The 21,796-nt window shown below is 38.9% G+C and overlaps 1 protein-coding gene across 6 annotated transcripts in view; it reads left to right on the forward strand.

Moving 5' to 3' along the window:
• Nucleotides 1–2,175: 2,175 nt before the first annotated feature.
• Nucleotides 2,176–21,796, forward strand: part of unm_hu7910 (un-named hu7910) — a 57,005-nt gene continuing 37,384 nt past the window's right edge. Inside the window, exons 1-7 of one of the 6 annotated variants that reach the window (XM_075452522.1) lie at nt 2,179–2,683; nt 2,763–2,822; nt 7,789–7,971; nt 11,471–11,515; nt 14,096–14,164; nt 21,524–21,574; nt 21,661–21,699. In XM_075452522.1, coding sequence (XP_075308637.1) covers nt 2,530–2,683; nt 2,763–2,822; nt 7,789–7,971; nt 11,471–11,515; nt 14,096–14,164; nt 21,524–21,574; nt 21,661–21,699 — 601 coding nt within the window. In that variant the 5' untranslated portion in view covers nt 2,179–2,529. Of the gene's footprint in view, nt 2,684–2,762; nt 2,823–7,788; nt 7,972–11,470; nt 11,516–14,095; nt 14,165–21,523; nt 21,575–21,660; nt 21,700–21,796 lie in introns of all 6 variants that reach the window. The other 5 variants (XM_075452524.1, XM_075452523.1, XM_075452525.1 and 2 more) reach the window with 5 other exon arrangements.

Genomic DNA, 21,796 nt, shown 5'->3' on the forward strand with positions numbered 1-21,796 from the left:
TTTAGGCCTGACACTTCTTCTTCTGTCCTCCACTTGTCCAGTTTCCTCAAATGTTTTAAGGACACGCTGCACACCATGCTGAGATATGCCAAGTTTTCAGCTAACAGCTCTTTGGGAATCACCTTGTTGCTGCAGAAATCCTGTTTTCTGTCTGTCACACTGTGTTATCTTTGCTGTTTTTCACACATGCAGCTAAAGAAATGGAAACAAATCTTAATTCCAGTCTAAAACCCACAAAGAGCTTCTAGATTATTCATTTCTGGTGGCATAAAACACTTTAATCATTTCATTTATATTAATTGTTCCATAATTAGTCATTAGATTATATCTTATATTCCTTTTTTAAGCTTTAAATTGAATCTTATTTACTTTTTCTTGTTGTTGAATAACATATAATTCTTATTGTTGTCTGTTTTTTTCCTACTTTTCTACTTTTAGACGTGATAACGTTCATTTTTTTGGGTTTAGGATTTTTTTTAAAACTGAATTTCTTATATTAATTTGACTCTTTTTGTAACTGAAAGCAGTTTTAATGTAAATGTTCAAAAAAGTTGAAACTATGAAGCTGTTTTTCACAGATGCAGCTAAAGAAATGGGAACAAATGATGTGTCCCTGTGACAGGCTGCTGGGAACAAAGTGCCTAAAGATCCAGTTTAAAATGTGGACACAACACTGGTTCATCCCTTGAGTTAGGAGCCTTTTTCCTGCCTGAATGGTTCACAGCTCAGAGTTAAGTGGCTTAATGAAGGAAAAACTGGACTGAAGATGAGTGAAAAGGCAGAAAATGTCCAAAGAAAAACGTTGAAAGAGCTTCAGAAAGTGTTGAAACTATTGCTGAAGATCACTTCAGCTGCTTGGATGCAAAATATAAAGAAATAAGAGGTGTCTCATGACCAAAATGCTTCAAAAACCACATGAAATACTTAATATGGCTGTCAAAATCATACAAATGTGGTTGGAAATTAATTGTTATTCAAGAAATGATAATTAAATTTCTGTTTCTGTTCATTTTAGGCCACTATTTGAGTAAATTAATGTAAAAAAAAATTGAATAATCTAATAAATCTAAAACTAAATGGTTTTTTTTAACATAAACATGAATAAAAACAGACAGGAATGTTATTCTGGAATAAATAAACTTTAAATAACTTAAAATGTCTTGCTCTCCAAAGAAATATATCTACTCAAAATTATACAAGTTAGAAATATGAACATGCTGCAAAACAAAACAAAACCTGGAAATGTAAATAAAATTTGTGCTTTTCAGGAATAACAAATAACGAATCAAAACATTCAGTTTTCTTTGCTCTTATGCCATTTTAATCAGAGCTGGATGCTTGGCATCTTTTTTTAGCAACAAGTTGGCATTATGGGATCTGTAGTTTATTGTGTTACCAGCGCTTCATATTGCCGGGCCATCAGTAACAATAATATAAAATGATCTCGCGGGCCGGATGTGGCCCGCGGGCCTTGGGTTTGACACCTATGGTCTAACCCAGGGATGTCAAAGTCAAATACACCGAGGGCCAAAAAAACAAATTTGTTACAAGCCGAGGGCCGGACTGGTTCAATGTTTATTAAAACATATTGAAATGATTGCACATAGCCTATTGAACCAAGACCTAACACACTGTATATTATTTAATGATTAAATGAATAAAGCAATATTTTGTTATGGCTCTGTCATTAACTCCAAAGGAAAACATTTTCAACAGGCAAACAGCAAAAAATTAAATTATTTTTAAAAACAAAATATGTTTCTTAATATCAAGATAAATGCATAAATAAAAGCGCATGCATTATAAACTGAAAATGCATTATTGTGCTGCTCTATGATCCTACCGATCACTGCTTTCAAATAGTAAAATAAATCAAATCAGTCGTATTCTTTCTCATGGCTCTTATCTGCAATTTTCCCTGAGTCCATTCAACTGAAAAATAAATATAAATAAATAAAATAAAATACAAAAATCTATGGCGGGCCGGTTCTAATAGTAATTAAATATCATCCAGGGGGCCATAGATAAATAATTTGCGGGCCGGATCTGGCCCGCGGGCCTTGACTTTGACATATGTGGTCTAACCGGTCTCGGACTGTCCCTTTAATTCAGGTGACAGCAGCACAGTGTGAGGAAACAAGCATCAAGGTCAGTCGGTGGGCTATTCTGTCCTCTCTGGCATCCGACCCACGCAGCGTCACAGGGTTTTGTCGGCTCTAATAATAGTGTGGATCAGGTTCTGAAGAGGAGGAGGCGCTCCTTCCTCGTCCTGCTGGACTTTCTGCTTTTTCTTTTGTCTCTCCGCCCGTCTGGATGAGCGATAACTTTCCTCTTCTGGGATCGTAGTTTTCAGAAAACTCGTTTTCTCAAAGTATTCGGTCGTCTTTTTGAAAAAGCTTTGAACAGTTTCTGTACTCCTTGGTGATCTTTCCGTCTCTGGAGGACTCTGGAGGATCCCTTCAGACTGGGAAACCCATCTCGGTCTCAGTTATTGATGGTGGGTTAGGGCGTCGCCAGTTTAGACGGTCCATGCAGCGCTACAGCCACTACGGCGCCTCCTACGCCCCCCCGCCGCCTGCAGCTCCCGTAGAGGAGATCCATGCAGAGCCGGAGGAGGTGTACACCGAGGAGGAGGAGGAGCCCCTGATGGAGGAGGAACCGCTGCCTGAGGTGCAGCAGACAGGTAGGACGGGCAGGTGGAGGAGGCTCGGGGGGTCTCGGCTCAGGTGGGGCTCTTATCTGGCTCCCTGTGGCTCGTTTAGGAGGCGCTAAAGAGGAGGAGGAGGCCCCAGAGAGGCAGGAGCCGGTGGTCCAGGAGGCCGGTAGGAGATGCACATCAGCTTTCTTTGGCATGATGTGAAGGTTTAACAGCTCGGCATCGTGTGGTCTGGTTTTACATTTGGTTTTACATCTGGTTTTACATCTGGTTTTACATCTGGTTTTACATCTGGTTTTACATCTGGTTTTACATCTGGGTTTAACTAGGGCTGGGCAACGATTAAGCTATTTAATCTAATTAATCACATGATTTCCCTGATTAATCGCGATTAATCGCATTTGTACGCAGAATCCAAAAATGAATCCAAAAGTAGTGTATAGCCTTTAGCATTTAGCTTTATTTTAAATGTGCTGCCATATGAATGAAAGTGCCATAACATTTGTTGTGCAAACACACTTTTAACATCAGCATCTTTCTGTAGTTTTTATGTAGAAGCCTCGCTCCACTGTCTGTTTCCTTGAATGACTTGCTGCTATCAGTTGTGTGTTTTGCCTTTAAGTGATATTTTAGACTGGAACTACTACGCTGAGAAGACAATTCAACTTGGCAGAGTTTACAGATGACTTTGGTTCTGTTGACTCCGCCGTCTGGAAGAACTTTAAAATGAAAATGGCCGAGTAAAAGTTCCGTACCCTTCTCCATGTTTGGTGGATCCGCCGATTACTTTCTTTTCCTGTTCCACAGCAGACAGCAGCAGACTTTTACAAAATAAAAGCCTGTGAGCAGCAGACTTTTACAAAATAAAAGCCTGTGAGCAACAGACTTTTACAGAATAAAAGCCTGTGAGCAACAGACTTTTACAGAATAAAAGCCTGTGAGCAACAGACTTTTACAAAATAAAAGCCTGTGAGCAACAGACTTTTACAGAATAAAAGCCTGTGAGCAACAGACTTTTACAAAATAAAAGCCTGTGAGCAACAGACTTTTACAGAATAAAAGCCTGTGAGCAACAGACTTTTACAAAATAAAAGCCTGTGAGCAGCAGACTTTTACAAAATAAAAGCCTGTGAGCGACAGACTTTTACAAAATAAAAGTTTTATTAAAAAATAAAACGTGCGCTAATGCGCGATAAAACATTTATCGGCGTTAAATAATTAATGCGTTAACGCGACAATAACGAGTTAGCTCGCCCAGCCCTATTTTTAACCCATTTCGTTTGACCGTGTCTGGTGTGCATCGTGCGTTTAACAGAAAAATACTTCGTCCTGCCTCGGATCTCACAGCGAACACGCTGCGCAGGACTTCATTTCTCAGGAAGCGCACGGAAAGTGTGACCCGGCTACAGGCTGAGAGGAAAGAGATGCTACTGTGGCTCAGCATGAGTTGGTCTGCCGTGTTTTGCTTATGAACTGATCCAACAGGATTAACCAATCACTGCCCACCTTAAATCGCACACTTTTGAGTTGTTTCCTCGGTTTCTTCTTCACTGAAACACAGAAGTCGATTTTCGATGCAGAAGCTTGTTTTGTTTGCACTGTTTTAGTTAAAAAAAAACTTCAAATCTGAGACCAAAAAGAGGATAAAAACTGTAAATTCAATATTTTTAATATAATTTAGCTTAATACACTGAAAACTGACATTAACACATCAGATAATCTTGTGAAGAAAGAGTTCTATGATGTACACTCGAACACTCGGCCTTCTCTCTTCCTGATATTAACTGTCAATAAACTGACTTAAACCACATTAACGAGTGAAATTATCACCAGTAAAACATCTATTAGGCTCATCAGACGGAGCCGTCTGTGGCAAAAGTGCCAAATTAACCCAAAATCTGAAACTTACATCCAGAAAGTTTCAGGGGAGGCTCAGTGAATGCAATGAAGACGTGCTATATGAGTTATTTAATTACTTTTCTAAAGGACATAACATGGAAAGCATTTCCCAAACAGCCACCAAGAGACTGATGGACCCCAAAGAGAAGCAAAATGATAACAGAGACACTCTAAACAACCAAAAAAGATGAATAAATGATTTCATAACGAGCAACAAAAGACTCAAAACAGCCGCCATGAAGTGTAAAACAGCCGCTAAGCCTTTAAGTAGGCCTGTTTTACAGTGTTTAGTGTCTCTGATTCAATTCAGAGAATCCAAGAAGCATCTGGGGGTCGAGTTAAACGTCTTGGACCATTTTCATCCGTCTGGTGTTGGAAAATGGGGCTCAGTTTCCTTCAGAGGGGGGCGGGGCTCAGCCTTAGAGATAGGGGGAGGAGCTCCAATGTCCGGGGGGAGGAGCTCCACCATCTGGGGGGAGGAGCTAATTGTAAAATATTGTTAAATATTCATCCCTCACATGTAAATTAACAGTTATATCAGTCATTTAACAATTTACCAGTAGATAACTGTAATTTAACAGCATAAAACAGTATTTGTAATGAATTGCTGTAAATTTACGGTGTTTTTTTTCTACAGTATCTTACTGTATTTTACAATAATTGTAAAATACTGTTGAATATTCATCCCTCACATATAAATTAACAGTTAAATAAATTTAACGATACCAGTAGATAACTAATTTAACAGCATAAAACGATATTTGTAATGAATTGCTGTAAATTTACGGTGTTTTTTTACTACAGTATCTTACTGTATTTTAGAATAATTGTAAAATACTGTGAAATATTCATGCTTAAATGCAAATTAACAGATGGAACACATAGAAAGGAGTCGGCTGAGCTGGTTCCTCTGGTTAGGATGCCTTCTGGGAGGAGGCCCCGGGTCAGAACCAGAACATATTATGAGGATCATGTATCCCATCTGGCCTGGGAACGCCTCCCTGAGGAGAGGGAACGTCTGGGTTTCCTTCCTGTTGCCTTTGTGTCCTCGGATAAGCAGAATATCACGGATGGACGGCTGATATCAGTGCTGCCTTTGTGTTTCTGAAGCATGAAACTATCCAAAACTTGTGCGTATCAGCCCAGAATCGTTGTGATAGTTGTTCCCCTGAAACTGTAGATGCTAAAGGATATGATCACATTACTCTGAGTGGCCGACCCCTGCCTGAAACGGGTTTGAACCCATCCGAAGGAGCCGTTTTCCCCCTGAAACCTCCGGCTGAGCTCCACAGGTCCCTATGTGCTGTTATCAGCTGTATAACAGCCATTAACGGCTCTAATCGCAGCACAGGAGCCACTTTACGAGCTTTGTTGCTCTGATAAACGCTCAGATCCAAGTCTGCAGGACCTGGATATATTGTGTGCGTTTCTATTTCCAGCTTTAAGGCCGTTAATGAGCCCAAAGTGTGATAGAAAAGCAGACAGCTGTTGTCTTTAGCTGCAGCCATTTCAGTCCTGGAACAGCTGCTGGCATCTTTCCCTGTCAGGGTCATATTGATTGTATGTCTCTCACTCTATTCTGGGTCAGCCTGCCCCACCAGCCTAATCTCTGTCCTCTGAATGCTTTTAAAACTGCATAAAGTTTTCCTGTGTTTCTCCCTTCAGCTGCCTGCAGTTAAAGATCACATCGCAGCTCCTTTTCCTCATGTTTCCTGCCTTTCTCTGCTCTCACTTGACATTTTTTTAGTTATAGTTAAAGAGTGGTTGGAAGATCAGAATAAGTAATCTGCCCTGAGAAAACCAGCCGAATGGGAGGAAGAAAGCCCATCTTTGTTTAACTGACGTAATAACAGATAATCTGGTTATAATAAGCACAATTTTCTTTTCATTATCCTCTTTATTTTCGCCTCCTTTGCTCTGTGACTTTACGTCTTCGTTACTCATTAAAACTTCTCAGTTTATGTCAGAAAAACATCATCATTTTGGGTTAAATACACAAAGAAACACATTTTAGTTAAAAAGCTGCTTATTTAGGATTGCTTTTAATATGATGACACTTTTATCTTATTTTATCTTATTCGATTTTGTTGTATGTTATTGCTTTCACTGTTCTTTTATTGTTTTTATTTGTTTTTACTTATTCTTCTCTTTATTTATTACCTGCTGTAAAGCACTTTTGGTACATCGTAATGATTGTCTGTAAAGGGCTGTATAAATAAAATACATTTACTTTTTATTGCAGTAAGCTTCGCCGGCATTTTCCAAGCTGCCGCGACGATGCTTCCCTCGACCTTTAAGACTTTATCATCACGCTAAGATCAATGAGGTGATCTGATTGGTTGGCAGCTTTAAAAGTTAAAACATGATAAACTTTTCACAGCAAACTGAAAAAAAAACTGACTCAAGATTGAATTAGGCAACGATTTCACCCCCAAAAGCTTCCATTCGAGTTCCCAGAAGGAAAAATGAACCAGAACCTTCCACCGAAGTTGGATTTCTGACTCAAAGCGTCAGAGGATCCTCGCCTGGCCTCAAAATCCAACATGGCTGCAGAAATTACCTGTTTATTAGCACGTCTGCCTGTTTGTTAGGGCTGAGCAATTTTATCCATACTGCGATATATATCGATATTTTGTTTCCGGATAAAGTATCGATTTTTCGGCCACGAGTATTTTTTATTTTTATTTATTTTTTTTAATTTTAATTTTTATTATTTATTTATTTATTTATTTATTTATTTAATTAAAAATATTTTTTATTTAATTAATTGTTTTATTTATTTTTTTCAAAACATTTTTTACATTTATTTATTTATTTTAAAGCAAACTTTATTGAAAAGTCAGACGTTCCAATTAGTGAAAACACAGAACATTAATATAATACAATAAAATGCCAGGGGGGGTCACATTATACAAAACAGTGATAAATTAGTTCATAACAATGTTGTGCACAGCTCTCACGTTTGTTTCTGTCAAAGGTCGGACCACCGGTCCAATCAGCAACGATTCATGTCAAATCACACTGTCCCTTTTTTTCAGAGAATGATGTAATCGTATCGTATCGTTGGCTGAATATCGTATCGTGGGATTCGTGTATCGCTGCAGCCCAACTGTTTGTTGCAGAAATCCAGTCAGAAGCGGCTGCAGGAGAAAGCCTCTTCTCTCTAAAAAGCTTTGGTTCTGCTCACCAACACCTTAAAGCTCCAGTTAATGTGAATGCTTTCGTGTCTGCAGAGGGGAAGGCTTCACCGGTGGAGAGCAAGAATGGAAAGAAGACGGAGGCAGCAGGAGCAGCAGCAGGAGGAGGCGGCGCTAAGTACTCCATGTTCACCTGGTTTGTGGTCCTGGCCCTGCTGGGAGTCTGGAGCTCGGTGGCCGTGGTCTACTTCGACATCGTGGACTACGACAGCGTCATAGGTAAGCGTGAGGAAGAGTTCGATGCTGTGGACAGATGATGAACAGGCTGATTTTAACTCTGTTTGTCCAAAGCTGACAAACCGCTTCACTCTGTAAAGTGTAGGAAGTAAAATACGTTTATTATAAGTAATTTAATGCCAGTAAATGGGACTGAGCTGTCCACAGAAGTCATGGTGTCCAACCACAGGTTCTGATGTCAGTGGCTGTGGGATTTCCAGCTTCTGCATTTACACTTTGAGCCTGATATGTACTGGGATTTATCATGTGATGCTGCACACTGAAAAGCACTGAAAAACACTAAAAAACAAATGAAAAGCACTGAAAAACAAATGAAAAGCACTGAAAAGCACTGAAAAACAAATGAAAAGCACTGAAAAACACTGAAAAACAAATGAAAAGCACTGAAAAGCACTGAAAAACAAATGAAAAACAAATGAAAAGCACTGAAAAACAAATGAAAAGCACTGAAAAACAAATGAAAAGCACTGAAAAGCACTGAAAAACAAATGAAAAGCACTGAAAAACAAATGAAAAGCACTGAAAAACAAATGAAAAGCACTGAAAAGCACTGAAAAGCACTGAAAAACAAATGAAAAGCACTGAAAAGCACTGAAAAACAAATGAAAAACAAATGAAAAGCACTGAAAAACAAATGAAAAGCACTGAAAAACAAATGAAAAGCACTGAAAAACACTGAAAAACAAATGAAAAACACTGAAAAACAAATGAAAAACAAATGAAAAACACTGAAAAACAAATGCAAAGCCGCATTATTTCAGCCTTTTTACACACAGATTTAAAGGCTTTCCTCCATCAGAGAGTCCTGATCCAGTTAGTCTTGATCCCTGAATCATAAACCCATAACATCTGCAGATGGTTTAGAACATAGAGGGGAGATTGGAGACCTGACCCACATTAACTGAAGAGGGAAAAGGCCTCAAAGCTGCCTCACAGTGGCTCATCACATTCAAACTAATGGAACCAAAACCTAAAACAGGACCAGAACCCGAGTTCTGACGAGTGACAAAACAGAGGAGAGCATTTTAACTTTATAAGCCCATTATTTACAGTTTACTGGCTCCGTTTGCATTGGGAAGATGTGCAGTAGCTGCATTAATAAAGCTCATCAGACTCTATGGTGTCATGGCTGGATCAGGACGACTGAAACCTTTAACAAATGCTAAATGCACAAAGAAAAGAAGAAGTCTGCTGCAGAAGTCAGCGAGCGCCACGTTCTCAGGATGTTGGCTGCAGCCGTTAAACGGTTCACATCATATTCTCACTGTTGCTGACCTGGTTTTCCTGCTCCGACCTGCAGCTTAATGCGGTTCGCCCTCACAAACACCACGCTCTGAAACTGAGAGCCTGACCACATGGGCTTTCACAACATTTCAGTCATGTGTTCGTAACCTCATCAACATGCATTATTTCCCAGGAGAGTTTTAACCTTAAACATACCTAATACTTACAGTTCTACACTCTCCAGATTAGGGTTGCAAATTTAAACTTTAGTTAGTAAATGTTGTAAATATTCCTCCACATATCGGACGGTGTACGCGGCATCTTTCTGATGAATAAGATGATTTCCTTAGCTAACTGAAAACCATCTGGCAGGAGGCAGAAAAAAAACGGCTTTACATTTGAGGCAGCTAGCACCATGCTAAAGATAGCTAGCTTACATTTAGCATAGCTGGATTAGCAGCTAGCGCCATGATAAAGCTAGCTATTTTACATTTAGCATAGCTGGATTAGCAGCTAGCGCCACGATAAAGCTAGCTATCTTACATTTAGCATAGCTGGATTAGCAGCTAGCGCCATGATAAAGCTAGCTAGCTTACATTTAGCATAGCTGGATTAGCAGCTAGCACCACGATAAAGCTTTATGTAAACATTTAGTTTACATAATAAATCTAATCCAGTTTTATTATAATAAAATAATAATAAAACTAATCCAGTTTTTTAATCCAGCATAGCTGGATTAGCAGCTAGCGCCACGATAAAGATAGCTAGTTTACATTTAGCATAGCTGGATTAGCAGCTAGTACCACAATAAAGATAGCTAGCTTACATTTAGCATAGCTGGATTAGCAGCTAGCGCCACGATAAAGCTTTATGTAAACATTTAGTTTACATAATAAAACTAATCCAGTTTTTTTAATCCAGCATAGCTGGATTAGCAGCTAGTGCCATGATTAAGATAGCTATCTTACATTTAGCATAGCTGGATTAGCAGCTAGCGCCATTATAAAGATAGCTATCTTACATTTAGCATAGCTGGATTAGCAGCTAGCGCTATGATAAAGCTAGCTAGCTTACATTTAGCATAGCTGGATTAGCAGCTAGCGCCATGATAATGCTAGCTAATTTACATTTAGCATAGCTGGATTAGCAGCTAGCGCCACGATAAAGCTTTATGTAAACATTTAGTTTACATAATAAAACTAATCCAGTTTTTTTAATCCAGCATAGCTGGATTAGCAGCTAGTGCCATGATTAAGATAGCTATCTTACATTTAGCATAGCTGGATTAGCAGCTAGCGCCATTATAAAGATAGCTATCTTACATTTAGCATAGCTGGATTAGCAGCTAGCGCTATGATAAAGCTAGCTAGCTTACATTTAGCATAGCTGGATTAGCAGCTAGCGCCATGATAAAGATAGCTATCTTATATTTAGCATAGCTGGATCAGCAGCTAGCGCCATGATAAAGATAGCTATCTTACATTTAGCATAGCTGGATTAGCAGTTAGCGCCACTGTATGAACGCGTTTTGGTTTAATAGTTTAGTTGAACTTTTAACACCATAAATCAAATAAATCTGCTTCATAATATCATCAAAACTTACTTGACTTTGTGTAGTCTTTACATATCCTTCTTTTATTCAAAAACTGAATAAGAACGATCAAATAATACAAATTTATGGCCCCAAACACTCCTGTTTTGCTTGAGCGATGAGTCGCTTCATGTTTGCGTCTCATGCATCAGTTGATTAGCTGCGACTTCCTGTTAAGATCACAGTTCATCACATTTAACGGGGGCCGAGGATGATGTCCAGTTGAATTTTCATTAAAGAGAAAAACACAGACTACGATGAGATGTGGCCACTGTGTGAAAATGTGTTGGGTTTTATCATTTTAGGAAGTAACACAGATGTTATATTTAACTGATGCTGAATAATGAGGGAAAACATCCATTTAAGGCCAGATATGTCGGATCTTTGCTGTTTCACACATGCAAATAAAGTGAAAAGCAGTTTAACGCTGACTTAAAAGGGGAGAAAATGAGCCCGTAAAGTTGAGAAACCGAATCTTTTTCCATGTTTCTGCCTTTTATCTCATCATAAACCATGTTCAGTGCACCATATTCTGCTCATATTTGCCTCCTAAATGACACCCGGGTTGTACTCTGTCAGCTCTGGGATCATCTGTCAGATGTCAGGTCTCCTCTGAAATGACTCTCTGATTCTTTAACCTTCTTTCTCCTCTTCTTCTGCACGCAGCCAGAGCTCAGGAGTTCCGTATGAACTTTTCAGAAGTTCTACAAGGTACGGTCAGAGTTCAGTCGATCGTTCTGCATCCATCGCTGTGTCTCCATCACTCATCTGCTCGTTGTGAGAGTTGTGACTGAAAAGCAAAGATGAGCTCAGATGGTCATTTATAGAAAACATTGTGGGGAACAGAGTTGACGGAGAAGCTGTGAGGGTCTAATAATAGAGCTTCCTGTAGAGTAAACGCAGCATGACAGATATGACCGAGTTATCTGGAGACAAAGGTTAAGCTCTGCTGTGGCTTCTGAAGCAAAGCTGCACCGAGTCGAACGGGTTTCTGTTCACACAGACGGGCTTCTGCAGCGTGCACGTGGTCCTGACCTCATAAGAAACTGAGCAGCCTGATGGATCAGAAAGGGGAACCTACATTAAGACTGAAAGCAGTTTATTTATGGTGGTTTTCTTCTCTTTAACCCTCATACCTCATTTAAAACTTAATTTTGGAAAAGGGACATTTTTGTCCCCTTTTAAAACGACCTAAAAACATCATGTTAATATTTTTTTCCGCTTTTTTTTCCACTTATCTTTTATTCCACTTCAGTTCTGATCATAACCGCCAAGTTTTCAATTATTTAAAAAAATTTAACCCTTTAAATACTGGTTTATATGATGTAAATGCCAATTTCTGTAAAAAAAAAAAAAAAAAAAAAAAAACACAAAAAATGCTATATTTTCTATATATAGAATGCAAAGTGGAATTGTTTAGTGGGCATAATTATGGTTGGGGATATGTCAATGATCAGCAACAACATTGATTTTTAGGGATTTTTAATTTTTTTGCTATGTTTGATTTAAAAAAATAAAATAAAAAAATAATAATTTATGTCCCCTTCTAAAATGATCCCCAAAATACCATATGTTAATATTTTTTCCACTTTTCTTTTCATAAATCTTTTATTCCACTTCAGTTCTGATCATAACCACCAAGTTTTAAATTATTTAAAAAAAATTAACCCTTTAAATGCCAGTGTATATTAGGTAAACACCAATTTCTGTTAAAAAACACACAAAAACTGTTATATTTTCAATGTATGCAGTGCAAAGTGAAATATTCTTTGGGGGATCATTAGGTCTGGGATATGTCATTGATGAGCTACAGCATCAGTATTTACAGCTTTTTAGTTTTTCTGCAGTGGGAGATCACAGAAACGGCTCCCATAGACATCCAAAAATGTCCAAAATTGAGGTTGGGGTGTCGTATTCGTCTCGCTTCATGTTCGCTCTTCATCACCAGTCCTCTGTTTCCTTTTGTTCTGCATCATGCAAATGATTTCAAAGCCGGTTCTAAACCTCAAAAAAAGAAAACTTTACTTCAACTCTGTGGTGTGAAAGGAGGTTAAACTCTTTAAGGTGGAACACTTTGAGTAAAAGTTCTCAGGCTGCAGCCGTCTGACAGACCAGGCTGGTGTCACCACATCCTTCCTCCTGTCTTACTGTGCTTAAAGACGCGTGTCTGGCTTCATGCACTTCCACGTGCGCTCTGTGATGCATCAGAGTGGCGTTGATTGTAACCTTCAGTCCAGATCTAACCTCACTGGATGGGCGAGTTTTACTGGAGTAAAACAACGTGTAACAGTACTAAACATGTGAGATAGGCGAGTAAAAAGAGTTTTTTTTAAAGGTTTAAGGGAACGTGGAACAGGTTTTAGTGTTTTCTGAGGTGGAAATGTTTGTGTGTTGATGGAATTAAATGTGAAGCGGACAAACGTGTGTGAAGAAAAGACGTATCTTCCCCTTTTCTTGAGTTTTAGCTCATTCATTAAACCTGCACTGTGTCTAATGACCAGCAGGGGGCGACACCCTATAGCTGAAAGCACAATTTTAACAGGTGTTTTATGCAGAACAATAAATGATTCAATCCAAAGCTTTATAACCCAACAGGAAGCCAGTGTGGAGAGCTCAGATGGAGGGATATGATCCACTGTTCTGGTGTCTGTCAGTGGGGTCACATGGCCCTGAAAGGATCGGATTATTGGCTAAATTACAATCAGACTGAGTTATTAAGTGCATGTAGACACCTTAAAGGGACAGTTCGCCTCTTTTGACATGAAGCTGTGTAACATCCCATATCAGAAGCATCATTTCTGAACATCTTCTTACCCCCTGCTGCGTCCTGTGAGCAGAGTTCCAGCCTCGTTTTGGTGTTGATGAAGGTAGTCCGGCTAGTTGGCTGGGGTTTAAAAAATAAAGCGTTTTGCTTCTCAGAACAATATGCGTTCAACAGAGTAATACATTTGCATCACAAAATGGTTCTCCAGGAAAAAGTCAGACCTCACAATCACTTGGTGCTAGTTTTGCCTCCCTTCATATCAACATCAGGTTTCATTTTAATGGCACCCCCCCACCTGCTCAACCATCTTACTCCATCAGTATTAATAACAAAACTGTCATGAATGGAAACTGGTGTTGATTCTGAGTCTTTTTGTCTGTTTTTCCCCTTTTAGTTTGGTTTAATTTTGCATGAACGGTTTTAAAAACGGGTAAATTTAAAGAATTCTGATGGGGAAAAAGGAACTGATGGACTTTATTCTGCTGTGATGACTGTAAAAACTCAGCCCTCCTCCTCGTCTTCCTCAGGTAAACTGACGGCCTACGACACAGACGGAGACGGAGACTTCGACGTGGAAGACGCCAAAGTTCTGCTCGGCAAGTCCATTCAGATTTTTCCGCCTGTTTTCCGTCTGAAATGCCCGAACGATGTGGTTTAACGCGGTGAAACGCACCTTTAACCCGTCGGGGTTCGGTCTGACTCGATGGTGTCAGGCATGAATGCACCTAACAAAATAACGAGCTCAGTAAAAAAAGGGTACAGCCTTAGAAACATCTTACTCTCCCTTTCTCTGGACGACTAACGGCCTCCCGTGTCTGAGTTCCCACCCTCTGGTTGTTTTCCGTAACATTTTGCGTCAGAAATCTGATAAAACGTAAATATTTCCCGTTCAACACGAGTCTGAACCGCTGCTTCTCAAGGAAACCCCACAGATTCTGTTTTTCAGTAAATGCAGGGCCGGCCCAAGCCTTTATGGGGCCTTAAGCAGAATTTCATTTGGGGCCCCCCTACCATCACCTCAGCTCCAGATGCCTCATTATTCCACAGGCTACACTGTTATGTGTGTAACGGACCCACAATCATTAGCATTATTTGTAATCATCTTACATTATACAGGTGTCATTCTTGTTTTTAACCTTAAAGGGATAGCAAACTCATAAATATGGTTTAATTAACTTCTACATAAAGAGTGATGTATAAGTATGGCTCATTAATTTAACTATTTGAAAGTAACATCAGCAGGCTGGAGACTGCATTTATAGTAAACATGTTAAATAGTTTAATTTCTTTCAGATGTGCAATGGTGTGCAAAATGTTCAAAATCCAAATCCAAAATAGAATCAAATGACATTCACATTATCTTACAGAAAAATAAAGTTGTAATCAAAATTAAATACTTAAATAATAAATACAATACTTAAATAATTTTGCCCAACGGTGGCAGCAGCCAACAGGAGGCATAAATTAACCTATTATTAGTATTTTGTCAAAATTATTATTATTTTTTTCTGGTGTAATACAATTTTGTTTAAATTATTCAATGTTATTTTAATTTCATGTATATATTTACTTTTTTATCACAACGTCTCGGTGCTCTCTGGGGCCCCCTGGTGGCGTGGGGGCCCTAAGCGACCGCATAGTTGGCATATGCCTTGGGCCGGCTCTGACTGAACGGTCCAAACTTGTTACTGAAGTGCAGTAAAACCCTATTTAACCATATGCAGAGAGAACTGTTAACAGTTTTCCACTGTTAGAGTCACTTTAAACGCCTTAAATCCACCTCTAAACCTCCCTCTGGTGCATTCTGAGACAGTTTATCTCAGCAGATCTCAGAGTTTGACCCACAGCATCCTTGCACTAACAGCTCAGTGACAATTTTCCACTGTTAGTCACTTTAAACGTCTTAAATCCACCTCTAAACCTCCCTCTGGTGCATTCTGAGACAGTTTATCTCAGCAGATCTCAGTGTTTGTCTGGTTTTCCTGCAAACTGACGGTTTAATAACACCATCTTCCTTTTAAAATGTTGTTTTAAACAGCAGCCGGTGCTCGTTATTTATAGCAGGGTCTATAAATGAGGATGTTTTATTTATAAAGCCTAAAAGGCAAGCAAACAGTTTTAATGTTCCTGTTTTCATCTCTAATGCACAGCTATTATACATCTGTGAGGGTTCATTTCATTGTGAGTCCAGCTGAATTCTCTGCTCAGACGCCGTCTTTAAGCTGCTTTAATGCTGATTCTGTGGTTCTAAAATCAGGATTTTATTAGAGCAGAGCGACCAGTCTGGAAACGCTTTCAGTGAGCGAAAAGAAAGAGAAAAATCTGTGAATGAGAGCAGCTTTATGGGGAGTTCAGCTGGGTTAATAAACACCTGAAAGATGCAGAAAGATGGAAGTTTGGAGCCTGAACAGAGCAGCCGGGACCATCTGTGTCTAATAAGTCTGTTTTATCTTGGCTTGTTTTGAATAATCTCCTTTTTTGTACGACTTTCTACGTGTTTACGTGCTTTTTAAAAGTCCGATTTTGTTCGGACTAACTCTGTAATTAGTATTTTTTCTGGATTCGTGTAATCATGCTCGATGATCTCTGAACACGGCGTTCACACAGGCTTCGTTGTTGTGGTTGGTCTTCATAGCTCCGCCTCCTGAGAGCTTCCTTTAGTGTGGTTTCACAAACTGTAGCGCCGGCTTCCTGACCCAGAGTGTTCTGAACCTGAACCGGAACCACTTTGGCCGGGTTTCTCCCCTCACTGGAAAAAATGCCCCTCCAAATATAATTAAAAAAACAACAAATAAAAGACGTTTTTGTTTGAAATAAGCAAAAAAATCTGCCAATGGAACTAGTGAAAATCGGCTTGTCAAGATTTCTTGAAATAAGATGTGATATTTAGGACTTTTGAGATAAAAGTGATCTTGAAATTAGCTTAAAAACCTCTTCAAATGTAAAAAAAAAGCTTGTTTCATATGATATGTGACTCAAAACAATTTGTTTTCAAGACTTTTTCATTTAACAAGATATTCCAGATGTATTGTCTTCAAACAAGTCCCTATATCTGGCTGAAATAGTACTTGTTAGGCAGTTGTGTCTTATATTAAGTGTAATGAGATATTTTGACTAGAAATGAGACGAATATACTTGGTAAGACTTTGATTTTTTCCAGTGCTGATCTCCAGTCTTTTGCAGATATTGCACTGTGAATAACTGCTTTTTATTATTAGCTCTCTGGCTCCCCCTACAGGGACTGTTGCTTGTTTTTAAATTCATTTAAATGATTTTATTTGTTTCTCTTTATATTCTTTTATGTATTTTAATGCTTCTTCCACTCCCTGCTGCGATGCTTTTATTTTATGTGAAGCACTTTGAATTGTTTTGTACATGAAATGTGCTATATAAATAAATTTTTATTTATTATTCCCCCTGTAGCCAGAGAGCTCAACTTTATTTATAAAGCCCTTTAAAACAGCCGTGGCTGATACAAAGTGCTGTACACGAGTAACAACACGAAATATAAGGCATGAAACATAAGAACAATGTAAAAACAATAAAAACAATAACAGAAACAGAGTCTCATGCTGGGTTAAAAGCCAGGGAATAAAAATGGGTTTTAAAAATGGACAGTGACGGGGCTTGTGTTAAATGGGAGGTCGTTCCACATTTTAGGGAAAAACGAGTCAGAAACACGTAGTTTGAACAGATTGATTTAATTTGATTTGATTTAGAAATTAATTCATTAAATCAAATTTATTTATATAGCACATTTCATGTACAGAACAATTCAAAGTGCTTCACATAAAATAAAAGCATTGCAGCAGGGAGTGGAAGAAGCATTAAAAATACATAAAAGAATATAAAGAGAAACAAATAAAATCATTTAAATGAATTTAAAAACAAGCAACAGTCCAGATAAGTTCAAAGATATCGTTCTAAAAGCTGAACCTGCTCACCAAACCTTTAAACCTTTTATTTTCAGCACAGAAAGTCTTCTTGTTCTGGTTTCCTCCACCTTTAACGGGATGATTTTTGCGTGGGTTCACCCATAGATATGTATAGAATGGCTAGATGTGTTACGTCTGAGTTTAGAACGTCCGCACAAGTCGGCCATCTTACCACAGGGTGAGACAGTCAAACCTGAGGTAACCATAGTTACGGTAAGTGATCTGCTCTGACGCTATTACTCTTATCTCGCAGAAATCTCCACGATTTTACACTATTTTACATACTAAAAGACCCTGTGCGATATTTTATTTATTTGGTCATCTGTGCAATGTATAATTAACACAAGTGTAGTGCAATATGGGCAATAACTCAACCATAGTGCTATAACTTATTTTATTTAACTCTCTTTACTTTGTATATCTTGTATAGCCTATATTCTTTTTTACACTTTGTTTTAGATTATTCTATATTAATTATAATTTAATTATATATTATATTAATTATTCTATATTATACTGTATTTTATAATAATACATTTAATTAAAAAAAAAAGTGCCTTTCTCAACGCTCAAGGACACTTTACAACACATTAAAAACACAATAAATAAAATAACACTAGTTAAAAAAGAGGCTAGAGGGAGAATGCAGCTTGAAACGGATGGGTTTTGATTTGAAGAGGGGTAAAGAGTCAATGTTGCGGATGTCTGGTGGGAGTATTTTAGATTTATAGAGATCCTATGTGTGTGTTTGGAGCTACTGGGGACTCGAATTTCCCTGAGGGAGTCATCCCAAGGGATAAATAAAGTTGAGTCATGGGGCAAATAAACGTGAAATATTTACGTTTTTATTTTAAAAAGATAAATATGGACTTCGTCTGTAGTGTGATGATTAGCTTACTACTTTGATGTTTATAATAACCTAAACGTTTGAGAATTAAGCAAGTTATGTCTTGAATGTTTGAATGTTTCACCATCAACACAATGTGGTTGGCGAGAGAGCTGCCTGTGGTAAGATGGCCGCCATCTGCGGACGTTCGACTCCGTTGCCCAGCAACGCGGACGAGACATCTGGCCATTCTATACATATCTATGGGTTCACGCGACTCCTCGTTAGCTCGATCGCGGTCACATCGTGCGGTCACATCGTGCGGTCACATCGTGCGGTCGGGTTTCGATCGCCTGACGAGACGGAGAGAAAATGTTTACCTGATATCTGCTTCCTCTTTAACTCACTTTCTTTCTCTTGTCGTATCTTCATCCTTCATTTATTTTTTTGACCCTCCTTTTGTTGCGGTTGGCTCCGCCTCCATCCTCCATCCTTTGCTCTTCCACACCTCCGCCCATCTTCCCTCCTCCTCTTTATCGTTTCCTCCTCCCCTCCCTCCTTCTCCCCCCCCCCTCTCTCTCTCTCGTCAGGCTTGACCAAAGATGGCGGCGGTAGTGCGAACGCAGAGTCGCTTGAGGAGGTTCTGAATATTTTAGCTGAGGAGGGCTCTGATTGGATCTATGGCTTCTTCACCTTCCTGTATGACGTAGTGTCCTCGCCCGTAGAGCGGCGCGAGGAGGAGGAGGAGGCGGCTGAGGGCGGGACGCCCCCACCGGATGATGAGGTTAAAGGGGTCATACTGGACCTGCAGGACCAGTAGGAGGACAGGAAGCAGAGCCTGTAAGGAGGCTGCCTGGTCCGACCGATGGGGGCCGGTCAGGGCTGCAGTGTAGCCCGGTCCACCTGGAGCAGGATCCAGGTTCTGATCACAGACGAGAAAAACTTTAAGTTTGAAACCAGAAACCAGTCCAATTATTGGATTATTTATCTTTTTTCTTATCTTATGAAGGACCATCAAACAGTTTAATTCTGTAAAAATCATCTGGTAGAGATGCTAACCCATCTAATTTAATATTATTAAATAACTGCAGCGGGATATTTAGATACTATGGTTTAGGATGGTTAACATAGAGTTGTGTTAAAGTATTTTAATATTAATTCAGGTCTGATTAAAGCTCCTGATCATCCCTGTAACCTTTAAAGTGTCCTGATCAGCAGTTCTGCAGCTTCCTGAAGCTCTTTCAGAGTTTCTCTTTGGACATTTTCTGCCTTTTCACTCATCTTCAGTCCAGTTTTTTCTTCATTAAGCCACTTAACTCTGAGCTATGAACCCTTCAGGCAGGAAAAAGGCTCCTAACTCAAGGGATGAACCAGTGTTGTGTCCACATTTTAAACTGGATCTTTAGGCACTTTGTTCCCAGCAGCCTGTCACAGAGACACATCATTTGTTCCCATTTCTTTAGCTGCATCTTTGAAAAACAGCTTCATAGTTTCAATTTTTTGAACATTTACGTTAAAACTGCTTTCAGTTACCAAAAGAGTCAAATTAATATTAGAAATTCAGTTTAAAAAAAATCCTAATCCCAAAAAAATGAACGTTATCACGTCTAAAGTAGGAAAAAAACAGACAATAATAAGAATTATATGTTATTCAACATCAATAAAAAGTAAATAAGATTCAATTTAAAGCTTAAAAAAGGAATATAAGATATAATCTAATGACTAATTATGGAACAATTAATATAAATGAAATGATTAAACTGTTGTATGCCACCAGAAATGAATAATCTAGAAGCTCTTTGTGGGTTTTAGACTGGAATTAAGATTAGTTCCCATTTCTTTAGCTGCATGTGTGAAAAACAGCAAAGATAACACAGTGTGACAGACAGAAAACAGGATTTCTGCAGCAACAAGGTGATTCCCAAAGAGCTGTTAGCTGAAAACTTGGCATATCTCAGCATGGTGTGCAGTGTGTCCTTAAAACATTTGAGGAAACTGGACAAGTGGAGGACAGAAGAAGAAGTGTCAGGCCTAAAGAACTATCTCCAGCAGATGAACAGGATCTGAAAGTGATGTCCTTAAGAAAGAGGAAAACATCCAGCAAAGACCTGACACAGGAGCTGAGAGAACTATTCCTGAAGACTCCTTAAAGAAAGGACAGAAAGCTCGTCTGAGAGGGTTCAGGCTGTGCTGGAGGAGAAAGGAGCTCAGAGCAGATATTCACTTTAAAGAAATGACGGCCGGATCAGGACGTTTGTTTAATTAACATTTAACTTGTTCCGTAAGAACAAATGTCAGTTAAAGAGAAAAAAATGTTTTTATAAGAATAGAAAAACAACTTTTACCAACATATCAGCAGCTTCACTCGTTTTCTCATGTCAACGCTAACTATGATCTAAACATTTCAGAAGGTTTAATCAGCATTTGTTTGGTTTTTATACGCCGGTTTAAGGTATTTCTTCTTTTAATGAAAATAATAATGATTTAGTCTTTTTAGTTTTGATCTGTCGAGGCAAAAAAGAACCAATCTTTACGATCATTTTCCTTTTTATCGGTTTATTTAACGATCCTACAATGTTCACTGTGTTTTATAATCCACTGTCGGCCTGTTTAAAGTCTCTCTGGTAGATTTAACCCCCGACATGAACTTAAGATGCAGCTTTATCTGATTTAAACTCTTATTTATCAGGTAAATAAAGTCTATAAACGTTCATGTGAGTTTTCTGTGAGTTTTCAAGCTGTTTGAACAATTCATTTTGTTATTGATGTTATCACTAATTAATAATCGTCTGTTCTCATATCTCAATTAAAAGAATTTATCAGGTGTCTTTTCCCAGATCATTAAAGAAACCTCATTAATGGCTGATCCTGCTTATTGATGAGTCTGAGTTCTGCAGCTTTAATATGATTCATACATGTTCACAGCTCTGCACTTTACCTGTTTAGTGTGATAGAATTCGTTCACTTCGTTGCTTTATTTCATCTGGACACAAACGGCTTCAGTTGCATTGATCGTATCTTTAATTCCCCCAATAATGAGCGTTTAAGTTCCCCATTTAAGCAAATTAAAGATCTTTTTGAAGCCTTTTATCAGAGTTTTATTTTCTCAGGAAGCGGCGGCTGATTAACCAGCGCTCGTGGGAAAAACCGTCCGATAGTTTTTCATTAACTCTGTTTTCTGTGTGCCGGCTCAGATGAGAAGAAGTTAAAGGGCCGAGCGCTCAGGAGAGACGGGCTGAGCAAAGGTACCGTGCACCTGTGCGCCTCAAAATCCTGTTTGCACTGAGCCGGGGGCTCACCTGGCAGCTTTGTGTGCTTCTTCACTTTGTAGAGGAGCAGAAGGAGGTGAAGAAGAGGGGTAGAAGTAAAGGTACAGTCCGTGTGTTTGTGTTCCTGCACGACTGTGTTTGAGTGAGCAGAGAGAGGCGTTAACTCGGTCGGGGACGTGGGTTTAAACCTGAAAGCAT

This window comes from Odontesthes bonariensis, chromosome 20, assembly GCF_027942865.1.
Source record: "Odontesthes bonariensis isolate fOdoBon6 chromosome 20, fOdoBon6.hap1, whole genome shotgun sequence".
In the NCBI taxonomy this organism is placed as follows: domain Eukaryota; kingdom Metazoa; phylum Chordata; class Actinopteri; order Atheriniformes; family Atherinopsidae; genus Odontesthes; species Odontesthes bonariensis.